Genomic DNA, 24,992 nt, shown 5'->3' with positions numbered 1-24,992 from the left:
AGGAAGTAACAAAATAGATGACAGAATCACACATGCAAACTTGACAAGGAACGACAGAACGACAACAATAGAGTCAAGACTGGGGGAACAGCGTAGGATCACAAAAGGGAACTAATAAATCTAAAGTCATCTATAAGAAGCAAATAACAAAGAAACTCAGAAGCACCAGGGGAATATGAAATATCATTAAGGGAAGACCAAAACCAATGCGGAGCTAGAATATAATCCCACAAAGCTCAAGATCTTGGTCCAAGGCCCAGGACCACGACAGGGATGTAGCCTCCACCAGTGGGATGTCTGCAAGTGCACACACGGTTGCTATCATCAGCAATGACATCATAGTTCCCAAAGGGTTAGTGATGTTTCCACAGAGTCACTTACAGAAACCTTTTGCAATTTTTACTTCTTGTGGATCTTGTTTGCCAAAAGCTCTCTTTCCATCATCTGGGCTCCAGCCAAATCAAACTGTGAGTTTGGGTCTTTAGGGAGGGTCAGAATTGAGATTCAACACTATAACTAATCAGTGAAAAAAGTCTGCCCTTAAAAAAATGCCGATTAGGAATGAAATAATGAGTGAATCTGAAAATCAGGAAGGGAGTCAGCGTGATAAAGGAGGAAAATGTCCCACCTGCGTTACCCTCTTGTGCTTGTACATTAGTTATAAAAATGGAAAGCTACGTCAAGTGAGACGGTGTGAAATGAGTGTTAATAATTCACTGATTATGTTCTTTACAAGACTTAGACATAATTATTAGTTCATCAACTGGAAAAACTATCATGTTATCTCTGACCAGTTTCAGACCTTGTGGCTGGAGCTCTTACAAATGCAGCAAAATGATGAATCATTTTTTTTTGCAACGTATTACTTCTATCAGTGAATACAGCATCCAAAAAGAGATCTGACACACCTGAAAATCTGAAAATCCTTTTTGTCGACACTCCAACCCGCAGTTAAACAAAATGGATAAGAGGAGGAATCTTGATGAACTTTAATGAAAAATCCCAACCTCAAACAAGTAAAATACAAGTATCAGCATGAAAGACATTAGACTTTCTGCTGGTAGAAGTAATAGACACACTATGAATGCATTAATGGTTTTGGTTATTAGCCTGCTTTTCTAATGCCTTTCTACAGTCGTCAGTCTGACTATAAATATATACCTTTTAGGTACTTTTCATGGTGTACCTCTTTTAAAAAAATGACAAAAAGGCCATTAATTATCTTCCATTAATGTATTTCATTGATCTCAGGGTCTATTCTGCTGCATGTCTGTACCATAGTCTGCACATAAAGACAGATGATGTGTCACAGTGAAAACATGAAATCAAAATATTGTAGTCGTGGTCCAGAAATACGGCTGTTATTAAGCTCCCATCTAATTTATAATGTAAAAAGCATTGTTTTTAGCACAGGCTGTAACTCCAGGGTTTGAGGAAGAGTAAACAAAATGCATTCTAATGAATATGTTTAAATCCATTCCTTGAATGCCAACAGCATTATCCAGGCTCTGTAATCAAGTGTTGTGAACAGAGGTGACAAATGCAGCACTAAGATCTAGTATGAAGACGAGTCTATTATCTAAGACACTGAAAGCTATATTGATTTTGTTTTCCTGCAGTCCTCTTCCTGTGCTGTAATGTCCTCTAAACCCTGATTAAATCTTTCAAATAAAAACATGGTTGCATAATTGATTTGATCAACATTTAAAGGATTGTGAGAATAAAAGGAAGTTTGGCCGTAGATCTGCAGTTTGTTAAATCGCCTGGTTCAGGAGCAGGTGTTTTAATCAACTTCAATCAGCAACTTAGAAAGCCTGGTGCAGTGCCATTCAATGAAGGTCAGATCTAACGTGGAGGTGTTAATTAGGGGTACGACATCCTTGAACATTCTAGCTGTGAAGGTGTCTAAAAGACATTTGATGTGCTAAATAAAGGTCTTACAGATGATTTCAAAACTGCAACACTGGATGGTAAAACACACAAAGGTCGTTCTTAATAGATTTAGTTGAGCAAGAATTTGGAAATGTGGAAAAAAACTGAAGGATAAACACTCACTTCACCACTAGCTCAACAGGCACGAGCTGACGGTTGTGTCACAGCCCTCTCCGAACCTCAACACCATCAAAAATCTGTGGCTAGACCTCAAAAGAGCAGTGCGAGCGAGCCAGTCCGCGAATCTTACAGAGCTCTCTCTAAGAGCATCCTCTGGGACTCTGTGATGAAAGATGTCAGCTTCTTGATGCTGTAGTGTGGATGAACTGGAGGCTCCTGATGCTTCCAGGCCCAGGTGTTAAAAAGTGTTCGTGTAAGCTAAAGGATTAAAAAAAAAACTGTAACTGTGATCATTAGCAACACGACTGTTAGATGTCATTTAAAATCTGACAAACGTCTTTCTTATCATTTTTTTTTTTTGACAGTTTTACTTTTGCAGTCTTTTCTTAAAATAAATTTGCTTTGATGTTTGTACATTTTCATGTGACGCTGAGGTGTCCAAATACTCCTTCAAGGCCAGCAAATGGGATTTTTAACCCCTTTGTGCTGAACTTTCAAAGAACCTTCTTTCCAGTCTGAGTTATGAGGTGTTTTCAAGCCACAATAGTTCTAATAGTTGTAAGAAACTGGCCACAGTTGTTTTTATAATGCCAAAACTACAAGTTTCAATGGCCCCACAACAGAAAGTTCTATCCATCCATTTACTTCCACTTATCCAATTCGCTGGAGTCCATGTCTGCTACCATAGGGCGAGAGGCAGGATACATCCTGGACAGGTTGACACCCTGTTGCAGAGCTAACACAGAAAGACAGACAACCATTCACTCTCACACATATGGGCAGTTAACCTAACCCCACTAACTGCATGTCTTTGGATTGTGAGAGAAAGCCAGAGTACCCAGAGAGAACCCACACAGACACGGGAAGAACATACAGACTCCACACAGAAAGGTCTCAGCTGGATGGATTCAAACCAAGGACCTTCTTGCTGTGAGGCAACAGTGCTAACTACCGTGCTACTGTGCTGCCCTGGAAGAAGGGAAAAGACGGATTACAACAACTAAATATTGTTAAAATTAATAATAAATCCACAGTCTGTTGATATGACAGGACCATTATAATAAGTCAAATTAAACATTTCAAGCAATAATTGGGAATGAATGAATTCAGTAGCAGCACTTCACAGTGGATAAAGTCACATGGGGGGAGGTGGGGTGGAGAAAAAAAATCAAAAAGTAAAAATACAACCAGAGAGGAAAAAAAGACTTTAATGCAAATACTGAAACAAGAGACAACTTCCCTCCTACAGCTTTGTTCATTATACTAAATAACCCTTTGTCCAGTCATTATGTTGTCTCCAAACTTTATTGACCAAAAACAAAGGCACTAATTTATTTTGAGTGAGTTGTCAGCCTCACCCAATGCCTCCGAGCTCCCGAATGGCCCAGAGGTCTACGTTTGCTTCCTGTTGCCTCCACTTCATTAACTCCATGTGTCTGCACCGTGGCTGCTAATGACTGACTCATGCCAGAGTGGCTGAGTGAGAATTCAGCCTTCCATCCTAGCCCAGGTCCACGGCACAACAGCTAGGATTCACTCCCCATTTACAGTATTACAGTATATTCTGAATGAACTGATGCAGGGGAGTAATTTCTGTGAGATCCAGTTTCAGCTCAGTTTGTTTACGGGGGGGGGGGGGGGGGGGGGGGGGCTCAGGAAGGAAGAGAAGAAGAGAGATAGAGAGAGGGAAAGAAGGGGGGACAGAACAGAAAAAAATAATAGAAGATAGATAGATACACATACATACACATTCACATACATACATGCATATACATATACACACGTACATGCAGTCTTGCTGTCGTTGTAGTAATGTCTGTGTGTGTGTGTTCCTCTGTCATAGAACGTACTCAAAGCTGGAGGTAAGTTTGACTGCTATAACTGTGCTGTTATACATTTAGTGGTCAAAATGAAGTGTAGTATAAATATATAAGAGTCTACTGCACACTGAAAAACAACTGAGGTCAAAAACAAACAATGAGTGAATTGAAGCTCATCTCAAGGCTCATTAAACAAAAAAGTAATGAGTTAGTTTTTTAAAAAAATTAATACATTATGCTACTTAATTGCTCCCTGGTAAAAGTAATTTGTGATACTACACGTTACATTACTGTTGCGTCACTCTGTAACATGTCCATGAATGCACCGTCACATAACTACCAGTTAAGAATATAAACCTTACACACAGTCAGAAATCCCAGTGTAAACAACATACACATTCTGTTAGTGTGTGTACACGCTGGCCCCTTTGCTAGCTTAGCATTCTGTCTGTGCAGATGTTTGCAAAGAGCCAATGTTGTGTTAGCAGCATAATGCAGTTGTTTCTGTCCCTGACGCAGTTTGCACATTTAGCCCATCGTGCAGACAAAGAACTTTTGTAATACAAGAAAATAAGATAATTGTAACTGTAATGTGATTACTGAATTTAGTACAGTAATGTATTACATTACTGCATTTTAGATCAATGTAATGGGATTACAGTAACACATCACACCCAACACTGGGTGTGATGTCTGATGTCAGAGCTTCAATTTGTACAATATTTTGGTTTCTGAACAAATATATACAAAAAAATGACCCTCCAACAAGCCTGAGCTGCATGTTGTGAATGATGTCTTGCTAACATATTTAAGTATGATCATAAGCATTTTAATTAGAGCCTCTATAAAAAAAAAAAATACCTGAAAATGCAATAAAGGTACTTTTTTGAAGAACTGAAAAACAACTTTTGTGTATTTTTAATTAGTTAATCTGTCTCTGTACTAATTAAGACATAAATGTGCCACCAAGCACCAGATGTCTATGGACACTGTTGTCTGGGCTAAATCTGGTTGGTCCAAAGTCACTGAGAATTTGGTTGTGTTTAGTCCCACTGATTTGGTACATTTATCCCACAATGAACATCTGTTATAGATAACATATAGCTCTATTCTAGCCATAGGACTGTACCCTGCCCATCAATGAAAAAGTTGAAAAGACAACTTTGCCAGATGTCTTTGTTTATTGTGGGTTAGGGTTAGGGGTGAAGCTGTCTTTTGGTGTGGTTTAGAAAAAATATGCCTTTGAATATAAACTCACTGAGCAATTTTGATTGGAGATGTAAAAATAAAATTTTAATCTGTGCATAGCCATCTAGATTTAAGTCAGGTTTAAAAGCAAAAGTTTAGTAGATATTGATTAGTTGATCAGTGGACAACCCACCCTACCTCCTGAGCCACATCTGCCATGTAATTATTTTGTCTGTATCATTCTTTCTTTCGTAATCCTAACATTGTACATTCAACAGTTACATCCTTAAACAGGAGGCACCATTGCAATAAGACACAGACACACTCACTGTCATGCATATCTCATGCTCAAGCGCTTGATTTGTAACCCTCACACATGAAAGGATTCAACAGGCTTACCTGGCACAGGTAATCAAATGGCTCATGGGCCACAGAGTGTCTTTCTGTGAAATGAAGGTTTGCGTTTCTTATTGTTAAAAATTAGATTCAACTCTTTCACTGTGCGCAAGGCACACAACGAAATGATCGTTCCAGATCACTCATCCAGAGACAAGCAGCTGCGGTCATGCAGCCAGAGACCGGCGCTACCATTAGGCAATGTGGTTTAAGTTATTTGCCCAAGGACACAACCCAGCGCAGGGACAGGGGCTTGAACCTCGAACCTTCCGGCTGCAAGGCGAACACCTACCCACTGCGTCACTGCCACATTTTCTTGGACATCTAATCAACTATTAAGTGACGTAACTCAGTAACAACATTTGCCAAATAAATGCAAAAACTGCAAAACCAACCAAAAACAAAAAGCCCACAAAAACAAAGATATTTCACAAAGAAGAATATGAGATGTAAAACAAACTGATGCTAAATTACTGTAAAGTGACACAAAGGGATAAGAAAGCAACCAACAGAAGAAAAGATGCAAATGAACAATAAACAAAAAAGAACCACTGGGCACAACCAGAAGGAAATGTAACTAAAGAGATATAAAATCAACAGTGACAGATACAAAATGACTGTTAAATGACTCAGAAAAGGGTGCAAAGAAAGAGCCACTAATAAGCACAAATAGGTTCAACTGAACGCTAAAAGATTCAAACAGATGGAAAATATCCACAAAATGATATAAAATGCCAACTAAGAGACTCAGCATGATCAACAAAAAGGGAAGAAGAATGAAGACAAACACATGCAAAATGACCACAGAGATACAGTCAAAACCACAAAGAGATTCACAGCACATCTCCATGTCGTGCTTCTCTGAGGGGAGAGTGGGAAGGCTTTTTGGCGCCTGTGCCCAAGGGCATTTGTCTGATTTTGATCATTTTCCTGTCCTGCTCAGTTTCGCTTCCACACTGTTGCCTCGTAGCGTCTCTTGTGCTTCGTCTCTGACAGGAAACGCGTTTTGTGTCCTCCAGCCTTCAGGGGCTACATGACTCAGAGACATTAAAGTTTGTTTTGGTGATGCAACCTCAGACTGTTTAGCATTCAGCTGAGAGCTTTTCTGCATTACTCTTGGTTATTTCACACATGCAGGAATAATTCTGACTGTGATTAGTTTAAGTTGGCGAACAAACTTGTCTTTCCAAAACTTCCTCACTTACCTATCACCACACATTTCTCCAGCACACGGGTTAATTTCCATTCATTGTATTTCCTGGCTGGAATGGCTTGCTTCTTACTTCCTCAGTAGTTGTTTCTTTTGCAGCAGTTTGACTTCTGACCTCCAGCAAGTAGGTAGCATGGTGGTGCAGTGGTTAGCACTGGGGCCTACCTGGGGCCTTTCTGTGTGGAGCTTTCTCCTGTTCCCATGTGGGTTTCCTACAGGTGCACTGGCTAAAGCCCTGACTGTACCTTACGCATCCACCCAGCATGCTAGGGTCTGCTTAGGTCCGAGTGACATACGTTTCGTCATCAGACGGCGACTGGAAGGTGTCGACGTTTGCATTCTTTCCTGTTTTTTGTGACTGCACAGACTCTTACAATGTACCAACTGCACATGCACGTAGTTGTGACATGCTTGTTGTGTCTTCAGCAGTTCTTGCTGAGTATCTTTTCTCTGTAATTACTGTAGGGTCTTTACCTTACAATGTAAGGCACCTTGAGGTGACTGTTGGGATTTGGAGCTATATAAATAAAATTGAATTGAATTATAATTACAGTTCAACTCCTCCAGTCCAAAGACCAGCTTGTAAGGTTAACTAAATCGAACCGGGGTATGGAAGAGTGTTTGGCTTTGTGTCTCTGTGTTTGCCCTGTGATGGTCTGGCATACTGTCCAGGGTGCTCTATGACACCTAGGCTGTAACCCTAATTTGGAGACACCCACCAGGTTACCAGCAACACTCTAAGAGGAAGGATGAGGCTTAAGAGATTAAGATTAAGATAGTGTTTATTTGTCACATGCACAGTTATACACAGTACAATGCACAGTGAAATGTATTTTGTACCTGCAACCATATATACACACACATATAAATAAGAAGAATAAAAATAAAAAAAAGTAATTCACACTATACACTATACTCTATATACTATACACTATACACACTTTTATAAATTATAATATTTACATTGTGCAATAATGGTCCAGTTAGGGCTCAGAGTTGAGCAGACGGATGGCTTGTGGGTAAAAACTCTTCTTCAACCTTTCAGTCTTAGCCCTCAGGCAGCGGTAACGCCGGCCTGATGGGAGCAGGGAGAAGAGAGAGTGTCCGGGGTGGCTGGGCTGTTTTAGGATCTTCATGGCCCTCAGCCTGCACTGCTTGGTGTAAATGTCCTGCAGGTTGGGGAGGGTGGTTCTGATGGTCCGTTCAGCTGAACGAACCACCCTTTTTAGGGCCATGAAGTCCTGCTTGGTGCAGTTTCCCATCCAGGTGGTGATGCTCCCACGCATGATGCTCTCGATGGTGCAGGTGTAAAAGTTCCTGAGCACCTTGAGTGGGAGCTTGAAGTCTCTCAGCCGCCTGAGGAGGTAGAGACGCTGTCTGGCCTTCTTCACAGTGATGTTTATGTGATGAGTCCAGGACAGGTCCTGTGAGATGGTCACTCCCAGGTATTTGAAGGTGTCCACTCTTTCCACCTCAGCACCACTGATGACAAGTGGATGGTAGTCCCTCTGCTGCTTCCTGCTGAAGTCCACGATCAGTTCCTTCATTTTGCTGACGTTGAGCAGGAGGTGGTTCTCCTGGCACCAGTTCTCCAGGCGGGAGACCTCTTTCCTGTAGGCTGTCTCCTCATTGTGAGAGATTAGTCCCACAACAGCAGTGTCGTCAGCAAACTTGATGATGACGCTGGACTCTGACGTGGCCTCGCAGTCACGGGTGTACAGTGAGTACAGCAGAGGGCTGAGCACACACCCTTGGGGGGATCCAGTGTTGAGGGTGAGGGAGGATGAGGTGAGGTGAGCTAAACCTAATATATACAAACAAAGCGTAGGAGCAGGTACGACGGCTGCTGACCTCACCGGCGCCATCTTGGCTTAAGTCCCATTTTCAGCACATGCAACACAAGAATGTTACAGGAACTGGAACATGTTACTTTTCAAAATAAGTCTCTTGCACGCCTTTGGTCTTCTATTATAAAATTGCTTTGGGTATGTCATAAAGATGAAAATTAAATGTAAGGGGCTAATGTGAACCTCACTGTAATCAGATCACTTGTAACCTGGTGGATTGTAACAGGTTAAGGCCTCCAGATATTCAATCTGCTGCTGAAGCATTAAACCCCTGCAGCAGGGGGAACTCTTGCTCTTTCTTGGGGCCATCCCCATGAGAGCCAGTTTCGTCACAGTGTTTGATGGTATTTGCAACTGCACTTCAAACTAAGAAACTTTAAAAGTTGATAAAAAAAAACTTTCCAGATATATATTTTTTTCCTCTTTTTTGTTTTCATTATTCTTCCCCACTGTAAACTGTAAAGAAGAAAAGAATAAGCTCCTGGCTGCCTGGAATGTTCAGCATCGCTCTAAAAGCTGAAGGTATTCTAGGAAATTGCTCGGTGGTGAAGTGCTGGTGAAGAGCAACCCTGCATATAATGGATAAAAACAGCAGTATGTTCTTTAATGGCTCTCATTTGATGTTCTTGGTTCCTTTTAGCGCTCTAACCCAAGTCTCCCTGACATTTTATTTTCTTCCTTCTTTACTCTCATCTTGCTTTCAAACCATTACTTGAGTTTTTCTTCAACTTCATTTTTTTTTTTTAGCTATTTTAAAATGCAGTGACACCGAATTAAGGACTCAACTCCCTGATATTCCATAAACTATTTAATTTGTTAACTAAAAATATAAAATTCAAGGGACCTGAGGCTGCTACTGCTGCTGCTGAACATGAAGATGATTTTTTTTCTGCATCTATAAGTGATTGTTCAGAAAGACTGGTATGATACAACCAGTATGTCCTCCAGTCAGACAGACAATATCAGTCATTTTCCAAAAAGACCCATGTGTTTCCAAAATGAGTGCCCCCTATCTGTGGCTGTCATGTTGATCACATCAGCTTGTAACGTGGTTGTAGCTCAGTGGGTAGCGCAAGTCCATCTACTAACCAGAAGGTTGTTGGTTCAATCCGTGGTTGTCCCAGTCTGCATGCCCAAGTGTCCTTGGGTAAAATACTGAGATGCTTGTATGAATGAAGCATGTTAAATAAAGTGCTTTGAGTGCTCAAGGACAGTAGAGAAGTGCTATATAAGAGCAGGCCTATTTATTTATTTAATGTCTAAACTTTTCCTGTGGTATCTAATGTCATTTAGTCCCCATAGACTTTTCAGAAATTGGAGAAAATTCAGATTTACGTGCGCAAACAGCAATCCAAGGTTAGAAAAGGGACCACTGCATTTAAGTATTGTTTGGTAAATAAAAACTATCCTCTGCATTATTTTAGAAATTCTTCTAAATTTTTTCAGTGCCTAAAACCTTTCTGTTTTGTATACTATGTATGCAAAGACCTCAGAGCTAAAAATCTACCAACACTGCAACTAAGCTGAAGCTCTACAGGGTCAAGATCAGGATGAGCTGAATAATGTGATGTCAGCGTGGCAGGCAGCCAGTGCTGCCTTCGGGCACATTGGAGTACCCTGAACACGTCCCAGCCTCCCAGTGATCGAATTTGTCTGGGAAAGAGGAAGGAGAAGGGAGCGCTGTGGTTTCCATGTCGGCATGTTGTGGTTGTTGTTGACTCACACCTGCTTATGCGCCTGCCGTAAGTTGTGGTTACAGTCTGATCTGTGGACCTACATAACATCAGGATCTACACACTGCTGCACAGAGGAGGAGAGGAGGTGTAGCTGCTCACACTGGCACGCATGAATGCGTGCTCATGATGTGTGAGTGTGTGAGATACTGAGAACATCTCTGAACTTACATAATCAGACTGAAATGTCGGGGCATTTCTTCACAGCTGCATTGTCCTACACTAACCAGCACCTCACACACAGGCATCAAAAGCATCCTGAAAATGTTTTTGGAATGATGCAGTGAAATTGTGTCTTAGTTAAGCATTAATGTTAGTGCAACATTATTAGAAATTATCCTTCAAGCGTGAGTTCAGGCTGTGCTGAAGAATAAATCTGATCATAGCAAATATCGACTTCCAAGTTTGTTAGAATTGAACAAACTTCCTTGTATGCTTGCACATGTTTCAATAAAGTGTTACACAGGGTGCCCGGGTGGCTCAGTGGTGGAGCAGGGGACCATATGGATATGCTGCCTTGCGGTGCGGGCAGCGCTGGTTCAAGTCCCAGCCTGTTGCCAGTTTGCTCATATGTCTTCCCCCATTTCCTGTCTCTACACTGTCACTAAAAGGTGCTGTGGCCAAAAAAAAAAAAAGTGTTGTGCTGATTTTCCAAGCAAAATCTAAAGAAATGAGGGGTGGCACTCACCTTTTGCACAGGACTGCATATATATTGCTTGAGTAATTGCTTACATAAGGTAAAAATATTCAGTCCATTTTATGACCTTAGACCTTAGTCCTCTTCATCCCTTTTGGGACTTCCTTCTGTAGCAGTATGAGCTGTGTGGGTCAGCTGCTCAGCTTTCCAAGGAGAAGAGGAAGTTTCACTTTATGTGCCATTTACATGGTTCATGAGCATCATAATATATTCACTGTACTATGTCAAAACATCTTATTTAAACAAACCTGAAACTTTTATTTATTTCATTTTTTTGAAACCGAAATACTTTCGATACGTCGGCGTCTCCTGTCAGAGTTTTCTACCTGCAAAATTCAAAAAGTCCCTGAAAACTGGATAGAAAGAGTCTTGATATGATGTATAAACACTCTCAGGCTACATTATGCAGATGAGCTACTAAATAACAAGAACCAACTCAGCGCCTCTTTTATGCAAAAACAGTTTAGGTGACACAGACACAAGTAACATCACGATAATAAGTCTGAAAGAGAGTGAGAGGTGACAAAAAAAATTAATGGAGAATAAAAATGAAATGAGACAGGGATGTAGAAAATGGGGCAGATGTGGCTCTGTGTGACCAGCAGTAATAAACTCCATCTGCTGATGTGCGAGACGTTGTGAAAGTGAGGATCCATCTGTTTGTGTGGGACAAACATCTTGAAAGACTCGTGAATTTCTAGCATTGCCTGTTAAGCATGAACGCCACAAATATTGATTCACTGGAGTGGAAACATATTTTGACACAAACCACATTCATTACAGACCATTTCCTGCGAGGCTTGTTTTCACTTTTCCGCTCAGTGAGGTCTGAGGGAGGACATCTGCGTCACTCAGCAGTGAAGTCCTGTTTTGTTTTTGTTGCTTTACTTCCTGCTGAGGCTCTCACCTGATATTATTTGAATAAATGATCACGAGACAGAAAGCTTCAGACTGGACTGTGGGACAAGCAGAAGAGATTGCATTCAAAGGAAACACCTGTTAAGATAAATGAACTCTGCACAACATTTACATCACTGATAAAGAGTTAATAATTAGCTCAAACTAATTTTATGAAAGCCTAAATGAAAGAAATATGCCTTCAGGTCTGTGATATGTGGAATGGTGGTCTGGGATCAGTGGTCAGACCTCGGTTTAAATGAGCCTAAATACTACAGAATAAATACTACAGCAGGGCAAACACACTGGTGTATTAGCTGGTCTCTCACCAGGGACTGTAATGCTGTCACTGGGAAACTGAGCGGTCTGTCACATACCCTTCACACACCTACTAGCCACATTATTAGGTACAGCTGTTCAAGTTCTCATTAACACAAATCAGCCAATCACACGGCAGCAACGCAATGCATTTAGGCACATAGACATGGTCAGGATGACCCGCTGAAGTTCTATCTGACCAACAGAAGGGGGAAGAAAGGTGGTTTAAGTGACTTTGAACATAGCTAGTCTGAGTTTTTCAGAAACTGCTGATCTACTGAGATTTTCACCACACAACCATCTCTAGAGTTCACACAGAATGATCCAAAAATAGAGGAAACATCCAGTAAGTGGCAGTTCTCTGGACAAAAATGCTTTATTGATGCCAGAGGTCAGACCAGAACAGCCAGACTGCTTTGAGCCGATAGAAAGGCAACAGTAACTCAAATAACCACTTATCACAATCAAGGTACGCAGAAGAGCATCTCTGAATGCACAACACATCAACACCTTGAAACAGATGGACTAGAACAGAAGAAAACCACAGCAGGTTCAGCTAAAAACATGAACAGAAACTGAGGCTACAATTGGCGTGAGTTCACCAAAATAGGACAGCTGAAGATTGGAAAGATGCAAACAAGTCTCAATTTCTGCTGCAGTCTTTGGATGAGAGTCAGAATTTGGTGTAAACAACATGAAAACATTGGACCCATCCTGCTTTGTAACAAAAGATCAGGCTGGTGGTGATGTAATGGTGTTGGGGCTATTTTCTTGGTACACTTTGATTCGCTTACTACCAACTGAGTATAGATTAAGCATCACAGCCTACCTGAGTATTGATGATGCCCATCTCTTTACAATCACAGTGTATCCATCTTCTGATGGCTGCTTCCAGCAGGGTAACACATGTAATGAAGACATGTAACAAAGTTCAGATCATCTGAAACATCGTGGGCGCATCACGAGTGTGCAGCCAGTGTTTCTGTGGCAGCTGCCTTGTGGTTGAAAGTGGTCACCCAGAGGGTGAGTGTGCAGCAGCCTTTTCAAAAACAACCAAGTGGTCACCGCAACTAAAAAATTCATTGCTGTCACCATGCAACAATCTTCTTGGGGGGGGGGTTCCCCCAGTTGCAAGGATGTTGCCATTCTATTTTTACTGTAGTGTGACTGAGCCATTAACTTTGGACTTTAATGAAAAAGTATATCTCACTACTAATTTTGTTACATTTTTCAAAACGGTCATATTGCAGCTGGAATGCACCGATAGTGTCCAAACAGTAATTAAAAACAAAATACGTTGGCATTAATTTGATTAAAAGTGTTCTAATCCAGAACACTGCAGAAATATCCAAAATCAGTATTCATGTCTGGAAATAGATTTGGTATAGTCCTGTGTACGAGGACAGAAAGCAGGCCCAGTCAAAGGTCGGAATTAAAATGGATTTAACTGAAGAAAAACAGCACTTGGATGCTGCCAGCTCTCTGCTAACAATGGAATAATAAAAGCCGACAGCAAAGACCAGAGTTGGCTTCCTGTCATCAAGACATGTTTGCCAGTTTTGTAGCCACTTGTCATCCTAATATCGCTCAGTACTGAGCGTGAACATATTTACAGCAGGAATTAAGACTCTAATCCGTCCAGAGCTGCTGTTGTGATGTGAACAAACCCTCATCTCACTAACACAGTCTGGTAGATACTGAAGGTTGGCAGAAAGAGAAAGGGGGTGTAAAAAAAAAAAAAAACACCCTTGTGGTTGGATTTTTTTTTTTTTCTGTCTCGAGAAACTGTATCTTTGTGTGGGTTTTAAATGCTTTTTCCTCCGCTCATCTTTCCTTTCTCCTTTATGATCAAGAAACTGATCTCCTCTTCATCAGAACAGAAAAATTATCATATGGATTTGGTTCTGGGTTAACGTCACCATCACAGCTTTCTTGAAATTTCTCAAATTGAAGAGATCTCACAAACAGACTAAAGGCCTCAAGGACTCTACACAATAACAGAGCAAATAAATGTAATGTCCATTTGATTTGAATGTGTGTGAGATACCTACAGTAGCAGAAACTAGCAGTATTTTGACAGTGTTTTTATGGACAGATTTTGTCAGCGTGATGGCACGATGTGCATGACGCTGTGTGTGTTTGAGACCAAAATTAAGGCCAAGTTTAAAGATCAGTGAGGTCTGGCCCATGAGCACTCTTGTAATAATGTGATAATGACTACTGGGTACTCATGGGTTGGACTATCAACAGTGATTCCAGATGAATCACTGCTTTCATGTTCATCATTATATCCTCAATGGCTTTGGCAGAGCAGAACATTGGATTTTCACCATTTGAATCATCTCATAGCAGCAGTTCAGGCCTCAGCAGCCAAAAACATACACAAACAGTTCAAAAAGGATGACACGCCTGCAAACCTCTGTGGCAAGAGAAATTTAGAGTCACAGATTCAAACAAAGCAGCAGTAAAAAGGCTGGCCAAACCTCTGTCATGACTAAGATACTGTAGAAGAGGAAAAGTGATCAGAGGAAAGAAAACACAGGCATTATTATTAAAAGCCTTGACGAGTTTTTTGTTCACGTTTATATAATATACACTGCTCCAAAAAATTAAAGGAACAACACATCAGATCTCAGTGGAGAGAAAAATCATGCTGGATATCTACTCATGGATATGGACTGAGTAATGCCCATATCCATGGCCCCCATGTGTTTGTATGTATACAAAAAATCATGCTGTGCACCAGGAGGAACCCAGGACCCACTGCACCAGTGTAGGGTCTCAAAGATTTCATCCCGATACCTAATGGCAGTCAGGGCATTGTTGCCTAGACTGTAGAGGTCTGTGCATCCCTCCAGGGTGAACCTGCCAATTCTGGCAAGTGCCAGTCCTGCTAATGGGTTAAGGACCTTCTCCAGCCCTGTCCAGCTCTCCTAGAGAAACTGCCTGTCTCCTGGAATCTCCTCTATTCTCTTGAGACTGTGCTGAGAGACACAGCAAACAATGACACATATTGATGTGCTATCCTGGAGGAATTGGACTTCCTGTGTTCAGGTATTGCTTCATACTACCAGCAGTGGCACTGACCATATCCAAAAGCAAAACCAGTGACAAAAACAGTAAAAAAAAAAAAAAAAGACGAGGAGGGAAAAATATCACTTCTTAAACTCACCGGCACACAAAAATGCACAAGAGCACCTTAAACACTCCCTCGACACTACACCTCAGATGTTGGAGAGATAAAACAAAAACAAAGACCTGAAACACCACATATGCACACCTAGCAATAGATTTATTACCATCACTCCCTATCAGTGGGTAACAATAGCAGACAAACTGTGGCATTCAAACCATGCTTAAAGGGTAGCCAATAAGCACTGAAAGGGTGCAAGAACCATTTTGGTGCCTGGGCTGTTGAAACAAGACATGTTAGGTTCATGGGTTCATGAAATTGGCTCCAAACTCTGAGCCTCCCATTTGCAAACACAGCAGAATGAATATTAATCTGACTACATTTTTCCAGTCTTCAACTGTACAGTTTTGTTCTATTTTAGCTTAGCAGCCTCCAATTTCTGTTCCAGTCTGACACAAGAGAAACCCAATACGTTCTTTTGTAGTCCATTTGCCTTAAGGCTGGATGTGTGTTACGGTAGCCTTTCTTTCAGCTCCAACCAGCTCAGCCTCTGAACAAACAAAGCTAAACAAACTCGTTTCCATCTGCAGAATTGCAGCTTTCCGGTCTGGTTGGTAAACACACACACAAAAAAATGTGGAAAATCCAGGAGATCCGAACCTTTGGAAATGCTTAAACCAGCCTGTGTGACACAGACAATCAAGCAGCAGTCAATGAGATCCCACTTCCTGCAATTCTAATGTTTGAGGTGAACATTTACAAACGCTCCCGACCTGCATCTGCAGGATTGTATGCATTGCACTTCTACCATGATTCCCTAATTAGATGGCTGCAGGTGTTTCCAAGTAAGCTACTTACATAAGTGTAATCTACAACAAAACACTTTTTCAGTAAGTGTTCTCCCACATTTTTGGGAAAGGCAAAATGGAATTTTTCTAAAGGAAAAAAAGGGACTACTTTATGATGTGCGTCAGAATGAGTATTTTCTACTTTCCCTGATTGCCAAAGATCAGGGAGGAAAATTTAACCCTATAACACCAGGCGATTGTCGCTGAAGCACCAGTTACTTGCCCTTAGTAGCGGCGAACAGCTGGTTAAGATGTGACCTATCAGCGTGGAGTCGGCTGATCAAAGGAACTCTGATCAGCTGGCTTCTTACTGTACGTAACTCCGCGACCGGAAAACGGTTCCTGAAGGCTCAGAAACTGCACTTCACAGCCATTTAGGGATATTACGGTATTTGTTGCCAAAGTCCGCAAACAGTGGCACTTTTGAAGTATGCTGTGTCGAATTTGACACGTTCGGAGGTATAAGGTTACTAAAAACAGAAATGTTATATTCTGATTGACGAGGGTTCGATGGGGTTAAGGTTGTCATCTATGATGACTGGGACCTCAGAGGGTTCATGGGAAGAAAAACACACCAAAATCCCTCATTTAAAATAGCAGGAGACAAGGCCTCACATTAAGGAAACAGTCTTCCTGTAGGACAACTCTGTGTTTGGCTAACTTTTCTACTTTACTCTTGAAATGAAAAACAGAATGGATTACTGATCTAATCCATCTTATATTTGACCTTTTTCTGAACTCTAAATAATTGTGGATTTAACAGACAGTAAAATGTATTTATATCCATCCATCCATCCAGCTGTCCTTTTTCTTCCATTTGTGAAGGCAGCAGCCTAAGCAGAAAAACCCAGACCTTCTTCTCCCCAGGCACCTCCTCTAGCTTTCCAGGGGAACACTGAGGCGTTCCCAGGTTCCCAGGTCAACCAAGAGATATAATCTCTCCTGTGTGTCCTGGGTCTACCTAGGACATGCCCGGAGCACCTCAGGAGCACCTCAAGAGGTGCCCAGGAGGCATCCTAGTCAGATGCCCAAACCACCTAAACTGGCTCCTCTCAGTGTAGAGCAGCTTTACTCTGAGCATCTCATCAATGACTGCGCTCTTCACCCTATGTCTAAGGAAGAAGTCAGCCACCCTTCAGAGAAAGCTCATTTCCACTGCTTGTATCCACAATCTGGTTCTTTCAGTCACTAACCAAAGCTTGTGACCATAGGTGAGGCTTTTACACTCAGCTCTCTCTTCACCACGATGGACCGGTGCAGCATCCACATCACTGCAATCCATCTGTCAGTCTCCCACTCCCCTGAGGACAATGGTCTCAGAGTTGGAGGTGCTCATTCTGATACCCACTGCTTCACACTCAGGTGCAAACTGCTCCACTGCAAGCTGGAGGCCACTACCTGATGAAGCCAACAGGACTGCATCATCTGTAAAAAGAAGAGATGAGATTCTGAGGCACCAAGATGAAAGCCTTCTGCCACTTGGCTACCAATCCAGAGGCACTGCCCCAGATCTTCACATGATGTTGCAGAGGCATGTCAACCAAGACAGACCTGAAACATCCAGAGCTAGACATCTAGACTGTGCCAAATCATAATATTTTTAGAAGCCCCACTGTAAGGTTTGTAACGCTCCAAAAACAGAAAACCCAACAGTAAAAGAGAAAATAGCCACACAAAAAAAAATAAATGCACAGTCTATAATAAAGATGACACATACGGGCTTGTTTGAACATTTACTTCATGAGTCACAATCAACAGTGAAAAAGATGGACCTAATTTTCCCAAACCACAGACTGATTTTTGACTGAGGTCGTTACTGATGGAAACATTTCCAATATAGTCTGTATATTTGCAGCATTGCTGGATTTAGCTGGATTTTTTTTATGTTTGCTGCTTATTGTGCTTGTTCAGCAGCATGTTCAGTCTGCTTTCTAAATGTTTGTATTGTTAAACTGTTAAATTTGCTTGTTCTATGTATTTGCATGTGACCTCATACCAAACAGATATATATACAGTACAGCATGTAAGAAGTTGCCCTAAGCCAGGTTTCCCAAGTTTCCTATTGTAGTTTCCTGTAAGCTTCAAATATGCTTAAAAGTGAGCTTCTTTGTGTCTTTTACTTCTTAGTTTCCAAGATAATCAAAAATCCCCATTACCATTTTTTTTAAAACCTTTCTATTAGCTTTGTTGGTCTGTGTAAAATCTTAATGCACGTCTAAGGAAATTCTTTCTTGGCAGGAGAAATATTCCCTTGTTTCTTACTCTAATCCACCTCCACACCTCACAGTTAAAGCAGGTACACAGAACTGAAAGAAATCACTTTTTTTTACTAAATGAGTACAGTACAATAAAAAGCACTTATAGTCTTTTTTTGGGGGGGGGCTTTCAGAGTGCTAAATGCAAACCAGCTGCCCAATCAGATTTCAGGCTGCTGTGCTTCTCCTGAATTTCTTAGTTTGCATTTCCAAACCGAGGAATTCTTCATCTTCTCCTTCATCTTCTTTTCCACCTTTGTTAATTTTTTTTTTCCTGTCCGTCTCATTTCATGTGTTTAGTGTTGAGAGTTTCCCATCAGGGATGAGAAGAAAGCCACAGAAGGCCAAAAAACTGAGAGGAAAAAACAACTAGCTTTTGATTTCTGCTATTCTGTTTGATGGATGCTTGAGGGGCTTATCTGAAGAACACAATTAATCCAGGTACTTGTATCAATGTCACCTCGGCAAATAGCATTTGATCAGCTGGATATGAGGCAGACAGCAATTTAAGGCCGCTAATGATATTTCCTTTCTCTTTGTATCAGCTCAGTTTTTCCTGTTTCTTCTATTCTGGCACCTTCAGTCTGCCAGCTGCACAACTGCGCGACAGTAATGATGAAAAATATGTCTGTGCTAAATCAAAAAGACTAATCACCTGCTTTTTAAAAACATACAAAGCCATATATCCAGCCTCTACTGACCTACAAAATTTAATTTTGTAATGAGGAGCCTGATAACACATCGACATTTAGCCTGAGTGTTATCACCATGGAGTGTAATAACTGCACGATGGATGCCATATCGTGCTTGTCTGTGAGCCTCAGGGTGTGAAAGCACTTATCACTGTGGGTTTTCTCCCTGCCTGTCTGAGTTTCTATTTGTCACAGAAGGCCAGGCCTGCCATGCGACGGTCAAGGGTGCAAAGGGTCAGGGTGGCTCTGGGTTAAATCCTCAGTTAAGATTTCTTGCTGATCAAACAATGAGACGTGTCAAAAAGGACAAAAAAGACAGAGACAAAGTCCAAGCACCAACAAAAAAAAACTCAACCTAAACTACATAAAAAAATCATATAAAGATGCTAAATGGCTAAGACGGGGGAAAAGATGCAATCCAACCGCAATAAGACTCTGAAATGACTGAAGAAAGAATGACAATCAGATTCAAGAAGAAAGAACGAGAAAATGACGTCAAAGGTGTAAAACAAGTAAAAAAAAAAGATGCACGTGAAAGACAAAAAAATGCTTAAAAGAGACACAACCAAAGGAAAAGAGATTCAAATCAACACAAACACAAATTAATGACAAAGAGACACAGCTGCTGCAAAGAAAGGCAAAGCGAACACAAACAGACTGCCAAATGGCACAAAGGGACAACTGCAAGGAGCGAAAGACCACAAACTGAAGTCCTATTGTCTCATATTCAAAATCACACTGACATATTACCATGGCCTTTAAAGTAACTTATCAGAATGCGCGCTAAAGAGCTCTAAAGCTCTTGACATTTCTCCCACTCAAAAAAGTTCAGTCCCTGAAGCAGTTATAAAACCAGTTTGTCTTTTTTTTCAATTCAGACTTTATGCAAATTAAACAAACCATAAACACTGATGAAATATGTACATCTCTTTGGATTGTCACAAAACTTTCTGCAATCATTTATGCTGTCTGAAGAAGTAATCCTAAATCACTCCAGCAGTAACTCAGAGTTACTACTCCTACTCTAATAAATGGGACGTACATGTGGCGTTCCCAGATGATGGATCTGAATGACTTTGCCGACTCTACCTTTGAGTTTGAACCAGTCTGAAGCTTATTGTTCTGATTGGTGGGGGCAGAGCACCTTCTGAAGCATGCAGAAAAAAAAAACTGCAGCATTTGCAGCTTTAATTGCAACACCGTTGATCCTTTTTAAGAAGAAGGCTGACAGTCCGCCCACCCACACTCCCTGAAGCAGGCAGCTGTTCCCACTGTGTTCCAGAAAAATTGTTGTCATGGTGTTTCTGTAGTTTCTCTGTCACAATTCAAAATTATACATAAACAACTGTTGTCAATAAACTGATTAACTGATTGATCACTTCTGTTCTGTCTTTCTCTTGAGAATAAAGCGACTGAGGCAGATCGGGGTGGAGATTAAATGTCTCTTCATGAGGCCTGCAAAGCTTCACAGTGAAGCACTGAAGCTGGTTTGCTGTCAAACCAACCAAACTTAATGAGAATTATCCATCTTTGACCCTCCTGCTCCTAACGTGCAGCAACAATTTCAGTCTGCCCTCGCTGCGCCTGTCGATCTCCCACCATCTTGCCTCCTTCCTCTTCCCACTCTATCTCTGTCTCTTTCTGTCACTTGCCGTCTATTCGTTATGAGCCGGTAATGAGAACATGGCGTGAGGAAGATTGCTCAGTTTATCTCCTTCTACCCAGTACCCGCTAGTATCCCAAATCTTTTTTAGACTTTTTTTTATTAAATTTATCATAACGTGCAACTGCCAAAGCCCCTGCAGACAATTTCCAAAAAAAAAAAAGGAAGTTCATCACCATCATGAACAACATTTTAAAGCAGGTCCCTTTCCTGTTATAGTAGGTAATAAATTGGGCAAGTATGCAAGGTGAACGGCTGTAGTGACTGCAGGCCAGCCACAGAGAGAGAAGGAAGCGCTGTCAGACCTCAGATTCAACCCACAGAGGTAAGCTGGAGGCAAACCTGCACTTTCCTCCCACACTGTGACAGACAGAAAAATGGAAAAAATTGAGTTTTAGCTTCAAACTTAATGGAAAATTTGACATATTTAAGAGTGAACAGATAGGGTCTGATTGCTGTGCCCGTCTGGTGAACTATGAGAGACTGCTGAGCTACCTGCTGGAAGCTCCTGGAAAAATAAACAAAAAGAATAAATTAAATTTGGTATATTTTATGTTGCTAACATGTATTTTTAATTAAGAAAACTATGATATGATATGACAATAGAATCTTGTCATTCCAATACAAAGTACTACTTAGGCAGGTAAAAAATAATGCAAGCAGATTGTGATCATTTGAGGTGCACTGCATTTTGTGTTCATTTTTGGCAATGCAGAGTCGATAAATAATTTACTTTAAACAAAAAGAAACATCAAGTTATACTCAATAAGACTTGAAACTACCAATTGAGACCACAAACCCATCAGAAAAGTGTCTTCATGGCAAAAATCAAGAAGGGTCATTTTCTCAACATCTCATACAATCAGCCCACTGCTGAGCATCATGAAGAATGCAGTTTAACACAATGCCACTCTAGCATCACTTTTCAGACACAGTCTATACGTCAGAGTCATAAACAGGTCTTTTCAGTCTCATTGCCACAGGTGTAAAAATTCAAGCCCTTAGCTGTGCAGTCTGCCTTTGCAAACATTTGTGAAAGAGTTCATTGAATTCAAGTGTGGTGCTGTAATAGGACGCAAGAACTTCCGTTCTCTCCTAGTTATTCCATAAGTGGTGGTATTGTAAAGTGCATTGTAAAGTTGGAGCGTGTGGGAACCACATGAAGTCACAGAGTGGGGTCGCGTGGTGCGTAAAAGTCGCCAGCGATCTGTTGTCTCAGTAACTGCATAGGTTTAAACTTCCTCTGGCATTAACATCAGCACAGAAACTGTGTGCTGGGAGCTTCATGGCATGGATTTCCATTGACAAGCAGCTCTTGTAGGCGCAATAGGCCAGTACTTTTGTCCATATAGTCCATCTTAAGAGCGTAAAGGATGGTCTGACCCCAGAGTCCTTAGCATCAGGGTGGGTCTGAGATTGTATGAGGGAACGGAAGACACTGAGACAGCCTAAATCCACAGAACTGTGGCAATCTCTCCAAGATCATTAACTTGTTCAAATCAGACCAGTTTACCTCCTATGAAAATAACTGTGCTGCATTACTGAGCAATCAGTGATTTTTGGCTGCAAACATTTGTTCATGTATACTGAGTTAGAAGGCTGACAGAGATGAAGGAAAAGAGGTTTATACATTTGTAGCCACTTAGTGTTTGTTGCAGTCCTTCATGTGTATTTGTTATAATGTCTATGCATACATTATACTTCTGCTAGAGCAGTGGTATTCAAACTGTGGGGCAGGCCGCAAGGAGCCACGGCAGGTGCAGTGTTGACCAGATAACCAGTTAAAAAAATATGATACCAATATCATTGGATATCAATTTTTAAGGGAAGAGTTGCTATTGAGCTGAGCTTTAAGTAACTTGAATCCTTCTTTTTTGTTTTGTTTTTTGTCGTTAATGAGTGATAGAAATTGTGGGCTGTGGGGCATGAACTTCTTTCAGCTTCTTCATGCCAAAAAAGTTTGAGAACCGCTATATTAAAGTTTGGTATGTTTATGCTGATAAAGACTGCAAATCATTCTGTGTGTTCCTGTAACAGTTTTGATTTATGAAAATAAGACTTGGACTCATAATTGGGTATTTCTGCATTGATGAAATGTCTCTTTTAAGTGTGAAAATCCTTCTTCTACCACTGCACAAAATCAGCTTTCCCCTCACCGGCCGGCCCTAATCACCACTCATCCAGACACGAACGCTAATATCTACATGAATCACAGAGGCTGTTATCGGTTTGTAATTTTCTCTTCATCTTTCTTCCTCCCTGTAGGGATCTCGATGCCGATTCCTGTGCTGGGACTCAGAGACCACTCCAAGGTCTTCAAAGATGGCAGCTGTCTGCTGACAGATAACAATTTTGTGCTGGTCGGCTCCTTTGTGGCCTTCTTTGTTCCCCTCACGATCATGGTCGTCACCTATTTCCTGACCATCAACGCCCTGCAGAATGAAGCCACCCTCTGCCTGGACCAGCTGGTCCCTCGGCCCAAATGGAGCACAACCTTCACTCTGAGTTTCTTTCCACAAACCTCTCTGTCCTCCGAGAAACTCCTCAGGCGATCGATTAGCCGTGACACCGGAGGCAGAGGAAGCACCGGTGGGTTGGGTGGTGCCCGCGGGAGCATCTCTGGCTCTATCTTTGGGCGCCGCACCATGCAGTCGATCAGCAACGAGCAGAAGGCTTCTAAGGTCCTAGGGGTGGTGTTTTTTCTCTTTGTGGTTATGTGGTGCCCGTTTTTCATCACCAACGTGCTGGTGGTGGTGTGTGACCCTAACGTGTGCGATGCAGGAGTAATGGGAGGTCTGCTGAATGTTTTCGTCTGGGTAGGCTACTTGTCCTCTGCGGTCAATCCACTGGTCTACACGTTGTTCAATAAAACATACCGCGCTGCATTCCTGCGCTATGTTCGCTGCCAGTACCAGCCAGAGAAGAAGCCTCTTCAGCTTATACTGGTGAACACCATCCCACCACTGGCTTACAGCTCCACCCAGCTACCCTTGGGAGACGTGGAGAAGTTACGAAATGGAGTGGCACACTGTAGTGGCGGAGTGAAGGAGTTCTCTTTACCTGGACAGGAAACGGAGAAGTCCAGGCAGGACAAAGGCCACGGAGACAAAGACGAGAGCTGTGTGTGAAACACTGAAACAAAACCCCAGTTAAAGGGCGAGTCAGTGCAAGCAATTTCAGTTTCCCCCTCTGTGGTTGCAGTGTACTTAGTAGGAAAGGGTCTGAGATTTTAAGTGCCAAAGACAATGTGCCTCAAAGTCAGGAGTTCAGAAATACAGAGATCACTGAAAAAAAGCAGAAGAAGCCTTTAAATGCTCCGCATTTCCACAGCAAACTTAGTTTTGCAGTTCACGTCCTCAGATTCAAGAAGTTTCTGACTTATCAACAGAGTCTGGATCAGGTGAATAAGGTCTATGATAGATTAAACGAGTGGATTACCACCTCTATTTTCAGTCTCACTGCTCTTTCAAAATCTCCAGTACACTGCCACAAAACAAAATTACTCTTGAAAAACATATCAATTGATTTTTTTTTTTTAACAGTTTTTGAGAGATATCTTCCAGTCTGAGAACCAAATCAGAGATGAAACAATAGCAGCATCCACGTGAATCATGTGAAATGCAGTTGGGCACGTCCCACTTTAAAAAGTGACATAACAGTCCTATTTTGTTACAGCACTTTGGACAACAAGGGTGACATTCTTAACATAATTAAATTTTCCACGGATGCTCAGCTGCTGTAACCTCAGCTACCCCTTCATTTCACCAGCTCCTTGGCATCAGTCCTATGGTGTCTACCTTCCATCATACCTTTGGGTGGATCAGTGGGGATTAGACTGGATTTCCTGCCACCTTATCAGATGGTAGTGTTGGGAGGAGGGAGCTCCAGGATGAGCCTGATACACCAGGACTCCAGACATTTGCAGAGGTCAGATAAAGCTGCCAAAAAGGGAAGAAAAAAAAAAACATCTGCTGTTTCTGTATTTTATGCTGAAAACAACAAAAGCAAGAGTGTCTGAGGCAGATGTTCATGAAGTAACGAGAAACCATAAATGAATCTATATTTGTATTTTGTGCACATTTGTGAATAAATGTATATGACTGTTGAGGTTTAATAGATTTTATTTGCAAATGGGAGGATGATTATTAAACCTGATGTGGTGCAGTGTGACTACAACAGAGTATAAGTGGGTTGACTGGCAAGAAAAAGTGTATCTGAGTGCAGGAACATCGACTGTAAAAGT

The 24,992-nt window shown here is 41.5% G+C and overlaps 1 protein-coding gene across 1 annotated transcript in view; it reads left to right on the top strand.

Annotated features, from left to right (window-relative positions):
- htr2aa (5-hydroxytryptamine (serotonin) receptor 2A, genome duplicate a) overlaps positions 1-23,877 on the top strand; it is a 92,641-nt gene extending 68,764 nt beyond the window's left edge. Inside the window, exon 3 of the mRNA XM_030757999.1 lies at positions 23,015-23,877. Coding sequence (XP_030613859.1) covers positions 23,015-23,877 — 863 coding nt within the window. The remainder of the gene's footprint in view (positions 1-23,014) is intronic.
- Positions 23,878-24,992: the final 1,115 nt, after the last annotated feature.

The sequence above is a fragment of the Archocentrus centrarchus genome, chromosome 21, assembly GCF_007364275.1.
Source record: "Archocentrus centrarchus isolate MPI-CPG fArcCen1 chromosome 21, fArcCen1, whole genome shotgun sequence".
In the NCBI taxonomy this organism is placed as follows: domain Eukaryota; kingdom Metazoa; phylum Chordata; class Actinopteri; order Cichliformes; family Cichlidae; genus Archocentrus; species Archocentrus centrarchus.
Note: the sequence above shows the minus strand (reverse complement) of the source record. Positions and strands in the feature narration are given on the sequence as shown.